Genomic DNA, 20,833 nt, shown 5'->3' on the forward strand with positions numbered 1-20,833 from the left:
CGTACACAATCGTAGAATCCTATAGTCTCGGTTGGCGTTGCGCGCGTCAGGTATTATATGGTGTTTAGTTTGCCTCGTATCGTACATGCGCGTCAACGTGCAGGCGTACACAATGTGGTTTGACTTTCCACACTCGCGATTACACCGAATTAACTTGATATGCAAATATTACTATACCTACATCGAGTATTTAACGTTGTTTCGTTCGTGACCATATCTAACGATATGACAACATTAAATAATTGATTTTGTTAAAGAACTTTTCAATAACGTAAGTATCCAGTTGCTTCTATAGAAGAATGAAATTTTTTTCAATTTGAATTAATCCAATCGAAGTTTCGAAGATTCGAGAAGATATATCTCAAAAGTAACCTAATATATACATTCACAATCGATCGATCGATCGAGTTAGAACGACGAGCTAGAAATAATCGAATATTCGTGTTCGTATAGTAGCTCTACGAAAGGAGGAACGAAATTCCTCTGGTTGCACGTTATATTCCCGAAAATTAACGAGAATTCGTGCGACGAACTTTGGAAGATCCGAGAACGATGGAAGATCGAACAAATTACGTTCCTTTCCTCCGAAACGAGCTTCACGAACGAGATATCGCTCCTTTTTTTTTTTTTTCTTTTTCTTTCTTTTTCTTTTTCTTTCTTTTTCTTTTTCTTCCCTTTTCCTTTCTTTTCCCTTCTTCGACGTTGCTGCTCGAACTCATTGTCAGTCGAGGGAATTTTATTATCCAACGGGCGGATCTGGGAGGTCGAGGCCGCAACTCGTACGAGAATTGCGGTCCTTCGCTCGAAAATCTACACCTGCCACATGACTACCAATTTTCTTGGATGCGACCAAATTCTCTTTCCAGGATGAAGGAAGAGGAAGAGAAAAAAGTAGAAAAAGTAGAAAAAGAAGAAGAAGATTTGGTAATATAAGAAAAAGGTTTCCTAGGGTTTTAGAGTAAGGGACTAACAATAGATAGATAGACAAATTGAAAAAAGGAGATAGAAAGATAGATAGATAAATATATAGATAGATAGATAGATAGATAGATAGATAGATAGATAGATAGATAGATAGATAGATAGATAGATAGATAGGTAGATAGATAGATAGAGAGAGAGAGAGAGAGAGAAAGAGAGAGAGAGAGAGAAAACAGAATGAAGTAAGCAAGGATGGAGAATGGACTTTACTACTACCCTCGTAAGTCTTTAGAGGGTATAAGCGAAAGACGATGACATCAAGGCTAGCGTTGTATGTCAACCGCTTTGTTAACAAGAACGCTGACCTCTGGTTTAGTCGAGCTTCGCTTACTGTCACCTACGAGCCCGTTCGTCACATTACTGACAGCGCAAAATCTCGAATTATCTGCTTGAATGCAATCACAGACCATTGTGTTTTCGTCCCTGTCGCTGATCTCTCCCATCTCCCTCTTACTCCCTCTCTCTTACCTCGAGTCCGCCACTTCCCCCACCTCATATCCCACTCTCATACCTCCTGATTCCCTCACTCACGTCCTTTCATTCGCATGCAAATCGCATTGCGGATTACGCGTGTATACCTGCTGTAAGCTCGCACGCGATAATCTTTTTTAATGGCATTCGAACGATAGCTTGCATTTTCTCTATTTTCTTTTTTTTTTTTCTTTTTCTTTTTTACTATTCTTTTTCCCTTTTTTTTTTTGTCCCACTTTTTCTTTTTCACAAATCGAGTATTCCAAAGAGTATTTTGTGACGATCGATCGCGCTCAGACTAATTGATTTAATTTTGATTTTTAAACTTTAGATTAAGTGAAGAAAGGAGAACGAATTTTTTTTTTCCTTTTTTTTTATATACGAAAATCACCTTTTACTATCTTCGTTTTAAGCTTTTCTCTTTTAACGCAAAAAATAATATGGACTTAATATAGGAGTGATAAAGGATACTCAATTAGAAGGTTAAACTATGATTCATGAATTACAATTATATAGTAATACGATATTATATTTGATTAAAATTCTTACCTTCTGATAGTTAATAGCAAGTAGAAGATATTTCCGGTCGGCAGATATTTGATGATCAAAGCTGGACAGGAGCGCCTGTATATAATAAAGAAAGAGAAAAGTACGAATTAAAATAAAATTGTGTAACAAGAGAAAGAGGTAGAAGAGAGAGAGAGAGAGAGAGAGAGAGAGAGAGAGAGAGAGAGAGAGATTAAAAGAAAGAAAAAAAAAGAAAAAAAAAAACAAATAAAAAACAGGAAAGGTGAAATCCTCCAATGAGAGTGTAATTATCGCAAAGCTTCCTACTACGCACGTCTGGGAATAATTCGAAAACTTACGCGGCTATAATTTCGATTAATAATTCCAATTAACTTGTGGGACCTAGCGGCACTCATTAAGCGTTATAAATCGTGTCGCGCGAATCGTGCACGAAATTAAAAAGTTACTTGAAGTTATAAAATGCGAAACGCGTCAACTAGTTTCACGTAGGTGGGAAAAAAAAGAAAGAAAAAAAAAATAAAAAAAGAAAGAGAAGAGAAAGAAAGAAAAGAGAAAGAGAGGAAGGGATGTGAAAATTAAATAAGAGAAACGAAATAGAGAAAAAAAAAAGAGAGAGAGAAATATCGTTTCCACGATTTTTATACAAATGGACGAATAAGGATGCTCGGTTTTATTTTTAAAGATTGTGACGTTCTTGAATGAATGAAGGACTCTTAATAAAATGTCTTTATTGAACGATTGTCTAATTGTTTTCTCAATTAAATCATCTTTAAATCGATCACACGAAATTCATATATTAACAAAATCATATCTCTTTTCTTTTAATAAAATTAATACCGGAGATTCGCCAATTTTATGCGAAGTTTTTGAAGAAAAATTATTTTTAAGTAACTCTCAAAGGTACGCGCGCTGAAGTGTCGATAATTGGTAAAAGACAAAGAAAAAAAAGAAAAGAAAAGAAAGAGAAGTTAGAAAAGAAAAAAAAACGCTATGTCAAAAGTTAGAGAAAGTAAGCATTAAATTCGTTAAAACGAGACTCGAATGAAGCGCGATTGCCGTTAAGCGAACTCGCCAACTTCTAATCGGCTTTAGTCCATTCTCCTTGTTTAAAATCGTTCCCGTTAAAACAAACCCAAAACTTGCACATTTTCCTGCCCTCCTTACGAAATATGCTTAACCATCGCCTTTATTGGCTTAACGCGTTTAGTTTATCCACAATGTTTATAGAGAGAAAATAATTAGAAAAGATATGCTTTTAATCAAGAACAATATAATACATACAGTTTTATACTGTTTATTGACATTTAATATATAATGTTATTTTTATTAATATTACTAACTTATTCTCGTTTTAATGGAATATTTTTAAATGATTTTCCGACAAAATAATTCACCCACGAGAATTAAAAACTCGGACTACTTTAATAGATCTATCATTTTTTTCTATTTTACCACATCTTTTCATACTTTTTCCAATTTTTTTTTTTTTTTTTTATTTTTCGTTTTATTCATACTAGATCTCAAACGATGATTAAATTGTTCATTGACACGATCGAACTTATGGATGACCTGTTTCCTTGTTTTTTTCTCTTTTTTTTCCTATTTTCTTTTTTTTTTTTTTTTTTTTTTTATCGTTTTATTTTTTTTCAATGGCAAAAGAAATACATATATCTAAATTAAAAATAGCCGCGCGAAACAATATCGTAAGACCAGTCATTAATCATCTTCTAATGGTCGACCCGTGGTAAACGGTAAGGCGTGTTGCCAGCGATCAATTACTCACGTCACGACTTGATAAATAACGAGCAATTACTGTAGGATTCGTCTGTTGTTCTCGATTCCCGAGAAAGCTGCAGGAGAATTACATGAATTACGGATGAATATCAGCGATGCACGAAAGCGACGATCCATGTTTTAGAACGAAAAATAATTTCAGTTCGATCGTGTATACATATATATAATATCGTATATATATATACAATGTATATACATGTGTATATATATATATAAATTTTTTTTATTTATATGAACTTTCTCTATTTTAACACGAATACTTTATTTTTGCAAATAAACCAAGAAGATTATATCTATTTCGTATCGAACGGTGAAAAGGAAAGGAAATATGTTTTCTGATCGATCGATTGAATAATCAAAACCCAAACGAAAAATTATAAAAGTCAATAATAGTCTCTTATCGTTACTTCGATTAATTAATAACGGCAAATTACCCTTAGTTTTTCCCCTTTGAGAAAATAAAAAAAAAATTGAGAAAAATTCAAATCGAAACTTAAGTATCTTATTTCAATTTGGATATACTTACGGTATTGGTCATATTGAGGATGATCTTAGAAGATGCCGATTCGACGTTATAGATAAGAAGATTCCCAACTTCGTCACGATAAAGGATCTCGTTTCCTAAAAGAGAAAATAGTAATTAGTGTGTTAGAAAATATCTATAACGTAAAAAATTTTCGCGTACAAATAGATAAGTTATAACCTTCCATATACTGTATTTGAATAGGATCAAACATAAGACAAATATATACATAGTTTTAGAGAAGGAGCAGACGAAGGAGTATTCAAGTAGTCGAATAGTTAAGAAAATCTTTAATTTGAAATACAACACTAGCCTTATGCAAGCTCTTAGAACTAACAAGGATCATCTCCATTGGCTATTCCGAGGATTCCCATCACACAATCCAATCCGTAAGGCCTCGAGCGTTGCATTACGAGAAACCGTGGAGCATCGTAATGGAGAAGCAGAATCCTGTAGAATCCGATAAAGCGGTTGATGTCGACAAAGATTAGATAGCCGTCGTTGCGAGACTAGAATTTCTCTTGGGGTATGGGAAATCCTGTAAAGCGACGTTTCGAGAATAGACGTTGTTAATCGATGCGCCTTGAATTCGGTTTACTTTTATTTCCTTTTTGTTTTTTCTTTTTTCTTTTTTTTTTTTTTTTTTTTTCTATTTCTCTCTTATTCTCCTTCTTTTTTCTTTTTCGTCAACTAGTAGAAACAAATATTTTAGCCTCTCTTTACATGAATCTACGTGTTGGCTAAACCGAAGATTGACTTAAAGAACGTACTTACTTTCTCTTTCCTTTTTCTTCTTTTTCTTTTTTTTTTTGCAATGAAATCAGCACTATTAGAATTATAGGATTATAAAAACAGTATTGTGTGATTAAGTGTATAGGATTTTTTTTTTTTTTTGATTTCATTGCTTCGCAGTCGTCGGTGTATCTTTATCAGAAGATATTAACAATCAAACGAGCTTCGATCTATCGAACGATATATGTACATATGAATGAAAGAACTTTTGCATATTTTTCGTTTCAATGAAAACTTCTCCTTACTCATCCTTTCACAAACATTATCAGAGAAACGCAAACGATTTCTCTCGTTCGAATAGATTCGAAATCCATCGCGTGGAAACATTACGCTCTCGTACTTTATCGATGCTTCGTAATTTTGCTCGGAGCGATTTCGAAAGAGAAACGTTGGACAGAATGACGGATTGCAGCGTAGACTTTTGATACTTATCGTTTTGGAAATGCTGGTAGCATCGATTCTAGAGCGAGCGAGCAAGCGAGCGGATGGAGAGAAAGAGAGAGAGAGAGAGAGATAGAAAGCGATATATATGTCATTGTGCTTTACCGATTCTCCAACGCTCTTAAAACTACGAATCGTTTCTTTCTTAGCCGGATTTCGAACATTCTTTCTTCTTTTTCTTCTTCTTCCTCTTTTTCTCTTTTTCTTTGATTTTTTGCAGATCACGTCGTAAACCATTTTTTCAGTACGTAACATTTAGCTTCAAATCCAATTAATCGAATCTTGGTATATTTTATTTGCGATGATGTGAAAAAAAAGAATCAGTCATAATATGCGCAAGTGTGCGCGCACACACACACGCGCGCACACATACATAAATATAAAAATTTATTAAAAACATATTTCATATGATACTTAAATAATGACTTAAATTTTATGTTACTAGCTTCAATATTTCATTGATAAATTTTTACAGATATTTTGCTATCCCCTTAGGTATTGTACTATCCTCTCATGTTCATCTTTTCCATCAATGCAATCCAGACATAGAAATATTCAATTTTCCACGCAAACGAAATATCAAATTTTATCGTGAAAGTTTTTTTATTCCTTCTTTTTTTTTTCTTTTTTCTTTTTTTTTTCGTTTCGGCGTCCATCTAACCGAGAACAGTTAGAGCCTTTCGAAACCTTCGGAAACGAGTCATCCAACCGATACGAAATTAATACAGGAACTGGATAGAGTTTAACGGAGTGTGCAATTGAGAATCAGAACTCAACATTGTAAATCCGATTACTTCCGATTAAAGCATCGATTTGCTACAGAATATTACAAGAAGATTATGTTTGGAAAAGAAAAACATATATGTAATGTCACGCAACATTTGACATTTGACCGTATTATCTATATACAGGTAATATGTCAATCAATGACATATACAAATTATTCTTTTATATCTATCTATATATTGATAACGTTTTCTACTTTACCGCAAAACTAATCGTCTTACATTTCTATTTCTTTCATTTTATCCGAATCCTATTAAAGTATTATTTTAATTGGTCGAATATTAAATTGAAGGAAAAAAAAAATTGAAAGATTTACAATCTTTCATTCTATGAATAATTCAATAAAAATTAAAAATATTATTTTATGAGAGTTTAGTTTTATCCTATAAGCGCGAGTTCAAAGATTATTCGAAATTATCGATATTTGCGCAATCACTGTGCAAAATGTATTGTTCAAAATTGTTGATTAATGAAAAAAAAAAAGTATAAAAAATAAAAGAAAAAAAAAAAAAAACTTCTGGATCGATATCAAACAATTTCCGAATGTAAACACTCGAAATATTAAAAGGAACAAAAGGACGAAAAAAATAAAAAAGGAAAAAAAAAGATCTGGCATTTGATGGAAATTTCATAGATATGACATCAATAACAAGATGTCCGTCATGGTGTTACGATTGGTAATGATAGAAGTAGCATTCGCATAACGTGTGGACACGTCGATCACCTCGATGGACCATGAAATCCGAGGCAGTCGCGCGAAAGCGAATTTCCATGAAAATCGACGAAATGCTAGCCGAATTGCGCGCGAGAGATGGAGAGAATCGAGACACCGTTACGTTCCTGGCTTTGCGTGTGAGTGCGTGCATCCGTGATGGGATTGCATCGGATATTAAAGGGTTACGTAATTCACCGCTCGCACATCGCGAATTACAGAAGGACGAAGTACTGTACCTGTTATCTATGTCCTAGGACAATACTTTCACGAGTATAACCATTAATGCGCGTCGACATAACTCTCTTTATCATTCTAACATTCTCCTTCATTTATTTTATCTTATTTTGTATATTCCTTCATTTATTATATATATATATATATATATATATATATATATATATATATATATACATAGAGAGAGAGAGAGAGAGAGAGAGAAATAAAATAGATATATTTTGAAAGATGTACAAGATGCAATTACGAAGAAAAGAAAAAGGAAATAGTTCGAAGTTTTAGTATTCTCGAAACTCACATCGATCTTCATGACAAAATACGAAGCCACGAATAGTTTATCGTCGCAAAAAAATATCCATTGACGTTATCTAAGAAAATAACTCTACTCCATCATAATAATTCTCATTACTTTTCGGATTAATGATTATTATTGTATATTAAAATATCGATATATTTACATTTCAAATAATTTGTTCATTTAATTGTTAAAGTTTTATTAAATATATATATATATATTTTTCGTTAAATAAATATTTATTCGTCGAATATATATTTTAAATATTATATATATATATATAATAATAATAATAATAATAATAATAATAATAATAATATAATAAAATTTTTCTCGAGATAACGAGCACATCATTATTCAGTAATTATTTCTCGGAACTCATCGCAAAAAGGAGAAAAAAGAAAAGCCGAATCGTTCTCGATCCATTATAAAATTTTTCGCACGGGTCACTATTCGTCCGAGCTTCGCGTCTTTTTAACGTATCGTTCATTTCCTCTAAAGGATGCTCATTACTCGTGTTATTTTATCGTATCGCGAGCATTATTCATTTTCAACGATAAACTATTGCAACTGCGAAGATCGTTATGACGCCAGTTTTTCATGTTTCCGCGTTCGAAAAAATGTAGCAATAGATCACTAGATCGTTATAAAATACGTACGATAAGGATTATCATATCATAGATCATTCAGATCCGTTAAAAGATTGTTGCAAACGTGCACGAATAAAGCTCGATCAAATATTTACTCAAAACAATAGAAAACTTTTAAATTTTATTCAGTCGGAGACACATATTAATTTCAATCTAAAATCAATCTTTTACGTTTGTTTTCTGCAATAAAGAAAGAAAAAAGAAAAGGAAATAAAGGAAATCGGGTGGGACTACGAGTCGTAATAGGGGCTGAAAGATTCATTTTAATAAAATTCTATTTCATTTTATTTCACGGCCTTAACGCTTTGGTGCTTGGGCGATGATTGTAATATTGAACATAAAAAATAAAGAAGAGAGACGATAAAAAGAAATTGCCAGTTGAAATGCAGCAGAGGTCGACTGAATGATTTATTGAGAAATCCGAATGACAAAAAGCGTTTCAACAAGAAAGGAGAAAAAGAAGAAAGAAAAGAAAAAAATAAAGAAATAAAAACCTATTCGCATGTATATTGCGTTTCATATATATCCTCTTTATTAGCACTATATTTATTAATGCAATGCAACGGGGAGAGATTGTATTACTCCTTCCAATTCAATATTGCTATTAACAATTATTATACATATATTCAATATGACAACGCAATTATACTAATTATTCGAAATAGATATTCATTACGTATAATTAATCAAAATATATATATATATATATAATTTGATAGTAGGAACGTTCATAATATGATCATTCTCAAAGGACTCATAAAAATTCCAATCGTTTTATAAGAGAAATTTTTTTCTTTTTACTTCATAAAAAAAAAGAGAACAAAAAAAAAACAAAGAATAAAAAAGAAAAAACAAGTTACAAATCAAAAGAAGGTTTTAGATCGAACCGAAATATTTAATGAAAATATTAGACGATGGAAAAACATGAAAGAGCAAGGCAAAGGTTTTGCTTCCACATTCCATTTGTTGTGTGTGTGTTTGTGTGTGTGTGTGTGACTGTATGTCCAAGCAGGTAGGGACGATATTTCGAACGATAAAAGGAGAATGTAAGAGAAGATATATCGAAGCAACGAGTGACACGTATACCAAGAGAGGCTGCCCAGTGGGACCTGTTACCAGAAGATAACAATGATTCTCACGGCCTGAAGCCAACCAACTGGTAGTTCTATTCTCCTAAACTACTAAACTATATATATACATATATATATATATACATATATATATACATATATATATATATATATATATATATAAAACAAGAAATTGAGAGAGACAAAGAGATAAAAAGAGAAAGAGAGAAAGAGAAAGGAAGAAAGAAAAAGAAAAAGAGAAAAGCAAAGCTTTTCGAAGCGATCGTTTAGTTCGTATTGTCGTGGTCTTCGCACGCCGTTTACGATCATCCCCAGGAATCGGACGCATTTCCCGTATAGGGAAAAGCCTCCCATGGGTATGTTTCTACTACGCTTTTCTGGTCGAAACGAAAGCTCCTGTACATTTGTGAATGTTCGTCGATGCTTCGAATGGTTTCTGTTTTTCTCCTTGACGTTACTTAAAGCTCGTGGGAATGTTGAAAATTATGGACAAATTCCACAGATCAATACATTTATATATATAGATATACACACACATACACACATACGTATATATGTATATATGCATATATATATACATATATACATATATATGTATACATAAATATGTATATACTATATCTATATCTATATCTATATCTATATCTACTATTCATACGATTCGCCATTCGAATAGTTATAGCCAATGTTTCCTTCTATAGCTCCACGATTGCTATCACGAACAGGAAACTGAGAGACAGTGCGTGTACCTGTATTTCCGTGTGCGTTCGGGTATAAATAAATGGTGGCAGCGATAGGCGCTAGCAGATCGGTAGATTTTGTAGTAGGGAAGAAACCTATGATCGATTGCCCACGGACAATGCAATCGAAACGGAAATTGAATGCGAACTTTCTTTCTTTTTTCATTTTTTCTTCTTCTTCTTCTTCTTCTTTTTTTTTTTATTTTTTTGTTATTATTGTTCTGGTCTTCTTCATTATCTCAACGTTATTGCGTTTAATTTTTTTTCCTCTCTCTGGAAATAAATAATAATTCCAATAATTTAACTCAATTCTAATTCGTGAATTTCTTGTTCGATATTTTTTTTCTTTCTTCTTCTTTCTCGTTACGGATTCTTAGATTGAAGAAAATTAAATTCAACGAGATAATAATGATAATTAGATTATTATGGATTTGTTTCTGTATCGAATTTATTTTTACATTGTATGGTTAGATAACATTTTTCTAATATTTTATACGAATTCCTTTTCGGGTCATTATTGATATCAATTAAATTGATAAATTCAATAGTCAAAGGAAAAAATCGTTAAAGAAATAATAAAGATTTAAAAGGAGAAAATATTTATTTAATCTAACTAATCGAGTAAAAAAAATTATGCGATCAGGGAGAAGCATCGATTCGATCCACGGAATTAAAGCAAACGAATTTTAGTGGTTGAAGGGAGAAGGGGGGGGGAAGGAAGTAGTAAAAGAAGAAACCAGTAAAAAAAAAAAAACCGATTAGGACTAGGTAAAAAAAAGGAAACGTAAAGGAGATGCCGAAGCACCGAAGCGCTATTTTAAGAGGAAAGTTTTGTCTCCGCCGGTAGAAACGAATTTAATCAGTGGCCATTATGCGTGCTCCGAAGTCGGAACGATACAGCTTCTGCCAAAGTTTCTTCGGGTCTACTTCTCGCACCAACAATTCAAGAAAGGAGTAGTGCAACGGTATATATCTACGCGTGCTCTTGGTTACCAATTACTACAGGAGAAAACTTGTCCGTAGCATTTCTACGTTCCGTTTCTTTCCTATTGTACTTTAATTAACGACAGTTTTTTTTCTTTTTCTCTTTTTTTTTTTTTTTTTTTTTTTTTTTTTTTCTACAACGTCCCTTATTAAAACGGACTTCATAACTGCCAATGTGGAACCATCAATTAATGCTTGGGCAGATAGCAGCTCGATCTTCTTCCGGCTTTTAACTATCTCAAGGTCATTCTCAATGGTTAAAAAGAGAAAATTCCTTTCAGGTATGAAGACGCCATACTTATAAAATAAAGCGAACCCGTTTCGAGGAAAATAAAAGGTAAAGAAAAGAAAAAGAAAAAGAAAAAGAAAAAGAAGAAGAAGAAGAAGAAGAAGAAGAATAAGAAGAAGAATAAGAAGAAGAATAAGAAGAAGAAATAAAAAGGGTACTTGGTCGTTTCTCTTCTCACAGCTAATTAGCTTCTTTCGTTGTTATCGATCGATTCTAGATAGTTGAGAATGAAACGACAAGAAAGACAAGTGGTAAGAGAGTAGTTACTAAAAGAAAAAAAGAAAAAAAAAAGAAAAATGAACAAAAGAAAAGAAAATAATAACTTAAAAAAAAATAATGTTTATTATATACCCATATGGACTACAATTTCTAATAATGGAAATTCCCCGCTATAAGCTATAATTAGTAAGAGATAGATAGATAGAGATAGCGATATGGGGATAAAGATAGATAGATAGATAGATAGATGGATAGATAGATGGATAGAGAGAGAGAGAGAGAGAGAGAGAGAGAGAGAGAGAGAGAGAGAGAGAACTCGTGAATACAACGAGACAGTCCCCTTGCTACTCCCATCGGCAGGGAGATCACGGCTATTGTCGCAAATTGGGGGATCGCGATACCCGGATATACTCACACTACGTGTCCTGCCTGGCCTTCCTCACCCCCTCTCGTTTCCTCTATCAGCGTTAATTTCCCTCTACTCTGCTTCCATCTTCTCTACCACCAACTACACAACCGCCTACGCCTCTACCTCCTCCTCTTCTTTGATCTCTACACGTATACGTAGAGCTCCATCGATTTTCAGAGCTTCCAGGGTAAACATTATTTTAAACAATTACGAGACAAGAACCCTATGAACAGTCACGCTAATGACTCTAATATCAACCACCTTGTGATCGACGTGTTCGATATAATTTTACTTTATTTGTAATAATTAGACGAAAGTGAAATATTCTGATCTGAAAAAAGATATTCCTTTATTGGGAGTGATATATTCTAAATCTTTTTTCTTCTTTTCTTTTCTTTTCTTTTCTTTTTTTCTTTTTTTTTTCCTTAAATAATTCTGACTTCAAAATGTTAGATATTTGAAAAATTAATAATTTTATAAAATTAAAGTGACCATACGAGATACATACATGGTGCATAATTTAAATCACCGATCATAATTAATAGTAATCTGTTTTATTATTATGGTCTATAATTATATCTACTGTCTTCAGTTTTTAACGCTGATTCTTATAATTTTAGATAACATAGAATATGATTATTATTTTATTTGTGATATCTGACAAATGTAACAGGTGTCCCGTCCACAGCTCTACTTCATTAAGAACTATAACAAGTTTCTTGAAAGATGCGATTAAAAAAAATAAAGAGAAAGAGAGAGAGAAAAAGAGAGAAAAAGAAAAAGAGAGAAAAAAAATTGTTCCATTACCCGTTAAGGAACGCGTTCAAAACGGGTGCACCGGCTGCGATTTTTCTTTTGGCCGAGAGTTGATAAATTGGAGAATGGAATAATAAATGATCTTGCCTAGCTTGTCGAGAATAAATATAGACTTATGCCGTGGTAAGATAAATGTATATTCTTTATTATTGTTCTATATATGCATCCAGGATTATCTTTATTTTATTAAATAGAACTTTGATGAAAAGTAAATCCTTAACGTAGGGAAAAATATTAATGTATTTTATATGAAAGAATACATTAAATAGGATAAATCAAATTGGTTTAATTAAAATTGATGATTAATATCATTTTAATATTACTTTACTCAGCTAAATAATGAATAATAACGTTCTTAGAATCACCTTTTATAGTTTTCACATTATACTTAAGTATTCACACCTTATCTGACTATTCACAGATACTCAATCTTTCATGAGATATCCATTAATGCTGTCATCATTCATATAATATCCATTCATATAGTTCATAACTTTCATCAATTCATTTTAATGCTTACGTAAATTTCATTCCATTCATATCCCAATAATATTAAATTTTTACGACTTAATCACGACCAATAACAACTAAAATCCTTTTATTCGATTTTCATGGCAGGTATTAAATTGATTCGTGTCGTCTAACAAATCCAACATATAGATACGCATACATACACACAACAAACATACGCTCCGTTGACATCCATCGAAAGATTAACTTACCAAAAGACAAATCGTCCTTGTTTCATTCAGGACACCCTAACTCCAGAAAGGGCAAGTTTTGGTCTACCCCTTACAAGAAATCACTCGGGAATCCCACAAAAGGACATATCTGAACCGTAGTTGTCGAGCTTTTAGTAAGACGAGATAGAAATAGGATAGAGGAAGCAATAAAAAGAGAGAGAGAGAGAGAGAGAGATATCGAAAAAGAGATAGAGAAAGAGAGAGAGAGAGAGAGAGAGAACTTGAATTGCATTAACGCGCTAGAAATATATTGTGCGGATGTCGGTAGTAGAGGCTCCAGCAGGGTTTATCGGTAAACGCATATGGAGTCAACCGCGCACTGAGTTACCTTAATTTGGTGCGGAGTAGATGGCGGCTGTGGTTCAGCCTAGCGTGAAACTCTCATCAACCACTATAATTACCGGCATAGAGTACACCTTTCTCGCTCTCTTCTCGTCTAGTCGAATTGCTAGCAGCACAACCACAGCCACCACCACTACCATCACCGACTCAAAGCACTCTGCGACGCTTTTTATTTTTATTTTTAATTCTTCTTCTTCCTCTTCTTCTTCTTCTTCTTCTTTTTCTTTCTCTTTCTCTTCCTTTTCTTCTACTTCTTCTCCTTGCTCCTCTCATTCCTTTTCGTTTTTTCTTTCCTTTCTCATTTCTCTGCACTCAACTCTCCTCTTTCTTCACTTCCCGCATTCGTCGGTCTTAGTCCGATGGTTTTTAAAGTGACACCACTAGCAGAGTTCATTTCCTCAAAGCTTCACGAATACCCGAAACGAACGTAGTCGTTATTTCTGTTAATTTTTAAAAGCCGTCCCCAGGAGAGAAAGAAGAGAAAGAGAGAAAGAGAGAGAGAGAGAAAGAGAGAGAGAACAGATCTGGACAGTAGAAAATTGCTGGGCATTATTTCGAGTTCGCTACGGTAATTGTATCGACCTATCTTGTTTTCTCGCTCGTCGAATAGCGAGACCTGCGATTTTTCTGTGTCTTCTTCTTTAGAGTTACTAAACCACTATCTAGCTACCTTTATTCGGTAGGAACAGCATACGTAAAGGAAATAAAAATAAAAAATAAATAAAAAAATAAATGAAAAAGAAAAAACGTGAACACCTTACCAATGCGGGCTTGTTCTGCTTTTTAACGATTTACGTGGGTCTATTAAATTTTCAACTACCATTTGGTGGTACAATATTTTATACTCTTCGAATGTCATTGTACATGCTGAATTGGAAATATCTAAAATCTGAATTTCACTGATTGAAATGTTATGTGATCGAACAATATCTGATTATTATACATTTTTTCTATTTTTTCTATTTTTTTTTTCTTTTTTTTTTTAATTTTGTTCATTTATATATTCTTTTAATATATATGATATACGTAATATAACATGTAACATAAATCAAACAATCGAATATAAAGTCAATGATAAATACATATGTATATCTCCACATTTGATATAAGAGATTCCGACTTTGATAAATTTACTCATTTCCATATTCAGACGATAACAAACTCATCATAATAGCTTTTACTTATTCCATCTACTCTATCACAATTGTCGAAAAGGAAAGAAAATGTTTTCACCGTCATACCCTCCATACTGCTCCATCTCTTCATTTTGATGGTACGCTGACGCGAAAGATAATTCGGCTGGCTAATCTCAGTAGGAAAGCTTTTGTCGTATAAGGATAGGAAAGGAAAGAACATTTGTCTCGGTTTAAGACAATTGAAAGTGCGAAACACTTACCGCTGAGCCAGGTCGCGTTGAAGCTCTTGGGAGATAACGAACCGGCGAGCCATTCTTCGAGGGAAATGCCAGGCGCGCTTGTCGTTCTTGATGTCGAGCTATCTGGACTACCGGTCAAAAGAATTGCTGCGGCTACGACCAAGGCCAATGCGACAATGGCTACCAAGCCGCCTGCCAACAGCCGACGCCAATTTGTCCGCTTGTTCTTCGTCATTAGATCCTGCAACGATAAAACGCGTGCTCTGTGATAAAATGTTATCCTAAAATTCTCAGCTATATGTATTCGTATCTCTTTTTCTTTCTTTCTTTCTTTCTTTCTTTCTTTTTTCCGATCTTTTTTTTTTTATATTTTATTTGTTCCCTTTTTTTCTATTTTATTTCTTTAATCCAAATTTTACACTTTTTTCCATGGTATTTCGTGAAACGTTTTGAGTCAAGGCACGGCGATCAATTTAAAAGACAAATTGTTTTAACTCAGTTCCTAAGTGATACTGATTTAACCAATTTTAAATGGTAAAAGTTTGCAAACGTATGTACGTAAAATTGAATAAAATGAATATTAGTTATAAGTAGAAATAATATTAGATTGCAATTTGACGATAGAAATCTTTCCAAAACTTTTATCTTTCGGCAAATCTGTAATTTCGCGCATCATAAACTTTTTCTTCTCTCTTTCTTTCTCTCTCTCTCTCTCTCTCTCTCTCTCTCTCTCTCTCTCTCTCTCTCTCTCTCTTTATTTTATCCAACTTCGTTAAAGTTGAATATATAGGGGTAAGTAATTAAGAAAGGTGAAACTGGAGGAAAGTATAATGGATAAGAAAGATAAAGGACGTATAGTTTAAAAACTTAATATTATAGATTCATTAAATAATCTGTCTCTGAATAAAATTATTTCTAGTTAAAAGATTTTTATTTATCGTTATATCTTGCAATCATGATTATTTTCTATTATCCTTTTTAAAATTTCTTCAATGACCGAACAATAATTGGAATATTTAAAAAACTCGTAATTTGAGAGAGAGAGAGAGAGAAAGAGAGAGAGAGAGAGAGAGAGAGGGAGAGAGAGAGAGAGAGACAAAAAAAGAGAGAAAGAGTAAGGTCAAGCTTCATTGAATTCATCGACGTTTAAGGTTAACCCAATATCATTGTCTGAAATAAAAGCTAGCAATTTTCTATTAACCGGAAATATCAAGGAGAAAATCGAGAAGAAATATATCTGAGGGACTTTTCAATAAAGTAAAATTTTTAAGTAATAAAAGAAAAGAAAGAAAGGAAAAAAGAAAGAGAAAGAGATATATAGAAAAATATGAGAGATATATAGAAAGATATGTAGAAAGAGAGAGAGAGAGATAGAGAGAGAAAGAGAGAGAAAGAGATGTAAGAAAGGAAAAACAAAAAAATAAAAGTCAGAGGTCAGTCGAAATAATTTCCGAAGCTCGTGAAATTGTTCTTCGAATTTAGAGATAACTGTTCTTCCTATATATTAAAGATTTTCCTTCACTCGCACCTTTTCCGAATCGTTGAATCGTCTATGATATTATATAGATCCATCTAACTATCGTCTATGATAGAATGTGGTTTCGATAAGACATAAGTGTGTGTGTGTGTATATTTATATATATATATATCTATATATATATATATATATATATATATATATATATATATATGTATAAAATGGTAGGAACCTTAGTCTCGCACATGGTGAACAACGAATCTTATCGTGAATTGGATTTCCAAGAAAATAATAGAACCGAGATGAGGCTACTTTCGCGTGGGATCACCAATCGGCAATTTTATATTTATAAATCTTTCTTTATCGAAATGAAATTTCATCGTTTCTTCGAAAAACTATCAGCTTCATTCTTCCAACAAATTGCTTACAAACGGTTTCTTCTTAAACTCAAAATCAATTCGAGCATTTTGTCTGATTAAATCTAATATAAATGTTTCTGAAGGTTTGCGTGCGCTCGATGGATAATACTTCCTTCGCTGAATCAACAGAATTTTCTATTCATTCCTGTAAATTTTTCTCTTCTCACAAAATTTTGCTTACTCTAGTCTTCTTTTTCTTTTTTTTTCTTTTTTTCTTTTTCTTTTTTTTTTACACCGTCAATTTAAAATATCTACCTAGTAGACCTACCTACGTAAAATTTGGAATTCCTTTTTTTTCGTTGATTAATGGAAATGATAAATTACAATGACGACGATAATATTTAAATTGCAATTTTTATATAATAATAGTATTATTAGATCATGAAGATGGAAGACATAATTATTTCATAATTGTGTTATTGTGTTAAACGAAGAACTTTTATCCTGAAAATATAAGATCTTTTCGAGATAATTGGTTAGTGTAAGGGGAGAAAGAGATATATTAGAAATTTTACGGTTCGAAAACGCGGAAGAACAAGAGAACCATGAAAGGAGATATTTATTACATTCCATTAATGTTGTTTCGATTGGTTGCCGCACCCAAGGGGTGAGTGTTAGCAAGGATATCACCAAAAAACCAAGTTATAAATTGTTCTTGGATATCTGTTACGATCAACCTTATACGATAAGTGGCAAACAATCATAACAATAAATAATTTTACCGTGCACTTCCGTATTTCTATTGGTTCACAGTAGATCGCTCGACGATATTTCAACGAGTGTCTTTAAAAGTTATCGTACTTATCTAGCTTTTCTACATCGATTTGATAAAAATGTTTAAAACGTTAATGTCCCTGATAAAAAAGATATATGTCATAAACATTTTTTTGAACAAAATTTAACATTCACAATTAAAAGCTATTTATATTTGATTTTATTTAAATTATATATATATGTACATACACACACCCTCACACACACACACACACACACACACACATACACACACGCACACACCCTCACACACACACACACACACTGTTTTAGAAATTCTTATAGTTTATTTCTAGAAATCATACTAAAAAAAAAAATTCATATATAAAATATTTATTTTATTTTAACTATTTCCTATTATATTTTCAATTCTCTTATATTAATTTATCTTTGGATATTTTATTATCTTTATAATCTCATATTGTATCGTAAAATATTATTTATATTAACTATTTCTATATACGTAAGAAGATCAATACGTGACGGTATAGATCTTCGATTTCTTAATAGCATTCTTATTTAATACTAATAATAATTTATAAGGAAATTTATTGAATTTACGCGCTCATTTTCGTCGATAAGTCGAATACCGAAAAGCCTATACGGGACCGTCGCGATGTGTATCCGATGGAACGTATTGGAGAGCAGACCATCTGATTTACGAGCTCTTCGGCCGTGTGTAAAATTTATTTATAGTCTCTCTTGCTACTTCGAGTTGTGGATTAAATCGACTTCACCGTCTGGGAGAACTAGATTGATATTTTATATTCGAATCTGACTTTGTAATATACATACCGCCTGCCGCTTCTTTCAAATTCCGACAGTATTTTACATTTCAAATTATTGATATCGTTCCCTTTGGATCACTGACTACATAGATCAAAAAGAAAATAAATATTACATACATATATACTTTGATATTTATACATTCTACGATATTTTTATCGAATTATGATTACGACGATGGCAATTATATCTATTCGTATTTTAAAGAAAAAAAAAAACAAAAAAAACAAAAAAAAACAAAAAACAAAAAAACAAAAAATATTTCAATTATAAGATTAATTTATTATGAAATATTTATCATAACATATTTATAATTCGATCTCATATCGTTCAGTTTCCTGAGAATACATATTCTGTCAATACATTTTTTTCAATTTATATATCAATCGCAAATAATGACATATTCTACGTTCATTCAATTAATTAACATTTTCATTAATTGCACGAACGAAATTTAATCAAGTGTAAATATTTAATTATCATAAATGTATTTCATTTTTTCAGGATATATCATTGTACCAAACGATTAAATCGATTCAAATCTTCGGAAAATAGAAAATAGAAATAAAATGGTCTTAATCGTTTCTAAGTGATAACAGATATCGAATAAACTCAAAAGTTATGTCTGCACATTTACGCGGGTATCAAAGCGTATGTTACGTATGTGTAAACATTGCAACATGAATTTAGTAATACAGTAAGTTCGCGTCGTTTACGAGCTTACGTTTAATCCCAAAGTACTTTTATCTGTTAAACTGTTAGTATTACTAACACGGAGAAACAGTTTTTATAAGCTTTTACTATTATTTGTCTTCCTTGCTTTCGTTTAATTTGATAATAAAATGAAAATAAATTAATTATTAACTTGAGAGTTAAATTCTCTTCTGTTTTTTTTTCTCTAAGTATTTACACATCGTATTTGTTGAAAATTAATAAATAAAAATTAGTAAATAATCAAATAGTACATTGCTAAATTTGTTCAATATAAAACATCGAAGAAAAATTCAATTTGCGTTAGCAAATTAAATTGATCGAAATGAAAATTAAGATAAATCATAATTATGATATATATACTTGAAATAAACATACAAATTATATAATTCTATTACGAGAGATTAAATATTATAACTTTATTTCAATTAAAGCCCTTTTTCATGCTTTTAATATCTTTTTGGATAGGCCAAAATTTTGAACTCTTTATGCATAGGTTATTTCAATACGAATAATTTCTCTCTCTCTCTCTCTCTCTCTCTCTGGTGACTTTTCAATGAATCTTTTAACACGATAAAACATTAATTCAATATTCGTCGTTATCATGACAGCAAGGATAAATTTAAGAGTCAGTCAAGCTTATAGAAGATGTAGAATTGCATTAAGCTACAGGAAAACTATTTTTCATCCAGATTGTCGTGCAAGAAAATCGAAATAATTTATCGTTTATCGAAGCAACCAAGGTCGATACAGTTTCACCGAGCCAATCGTTCAAGTTAGATTGGATTGAACATATTTTTACTTTCTCTCTCTCTCTCTCTCTCTCTCTCTCTCTCTCTCTCTCTCTCTCTCCACCAACTCCATTCCTCAACTTGTCTCTCTGTTCCTCTTTCTCTCTCTCTCTTTCTCTTTCTCTCTCTTTCTCTTTCTCTCTCTTTTTCGTAGCAGTTGCTTTAATTTCTTTTCGATTTCTCCTATTCTATCTTCTAGTTTAACCGCTTCTCTCTCCTTCCCCTTTTCTTTCTTCTATTCCTCGTCATCGTTTCTCTTACTTTTTCTATCGATCTATCTCTTCCTTCAACTCGTCCTCATCTAAAAGTTATACGCCGAGAGGATGCAACTTTTTTATTGCGTTCGAATTGCTCATTTACTCCACGTAAAGTTAAATGAGAGTGGAGAAGTGGAACGAACCTGTGTTTTATAACTTAAAAGGGAGAAAGAGAGAGAGAGAGGGAGAGAGAGAGAGAGAGAGAGAGAGAGAGAAAGAGGGAGACAGAGGACGAGGAAAAGAGTTCGAAAGACATGCACATGATTGTTATTTATGTTAATAATATCAACATTTTATTTAATATATCCATTTACTTTATCAAATTATATTTGTATTATTTATATTATACATAATAATATTATTATTTTATATATATAATAAATTACTATTATTAATATAC

The 20,833-nt window shown here is 32.2% G+C and overlaps 1 protein-coding gene across 11 annotated transcripts in view; it reads right to left on the bottom strand.

Annotated features, from left to right (window-relative positions):
* Positions 1-20,833, bottom strand: part of LOC118444761 (venom dipeptidyl peptidase 4) — a 274,804-nt gene that overhangs the window by 63,798 nt on the left and 190,173 nt on the right. For all 11 annotated transcript variants that reach the window (XM_035873339.2, XM_035873345.2, XM_035873340.2 and 8 more), the window contains 3 exons: positions 15,240-15,459; positions 4,301-4,395; positions 2,002-2,076 (listed from right to left, as the gene is read on the bottom strand). In XM_035873339.2, coding sequence (XP_035729232.2) covers positions 2,002-2,076; positions 4,301-4,395; positions 15,240-15,459 — 390 coding nt within the window. The remainder of the gene's footprint in view (positions 1-2,001; positions 2,077-4,300; positions 4,396-15,239; positions 15,460-20,833) is intronic.

Source organism: Vespa mandarinia, chromosome 10 (genome assembly GCF_050613455.1).
Source record: "Vespa mandarinia isolate Hongniang chromosome 10, ASM5061345v1, whole genome shotgun sequence".
NCBI classification, from domain to species: domain Eukaryota; kingdom Metazoa; phylum Arthropoda; class Insecta; order Hymenoptera; family Vespidae; genus Vespa; species Vespa mandarinia.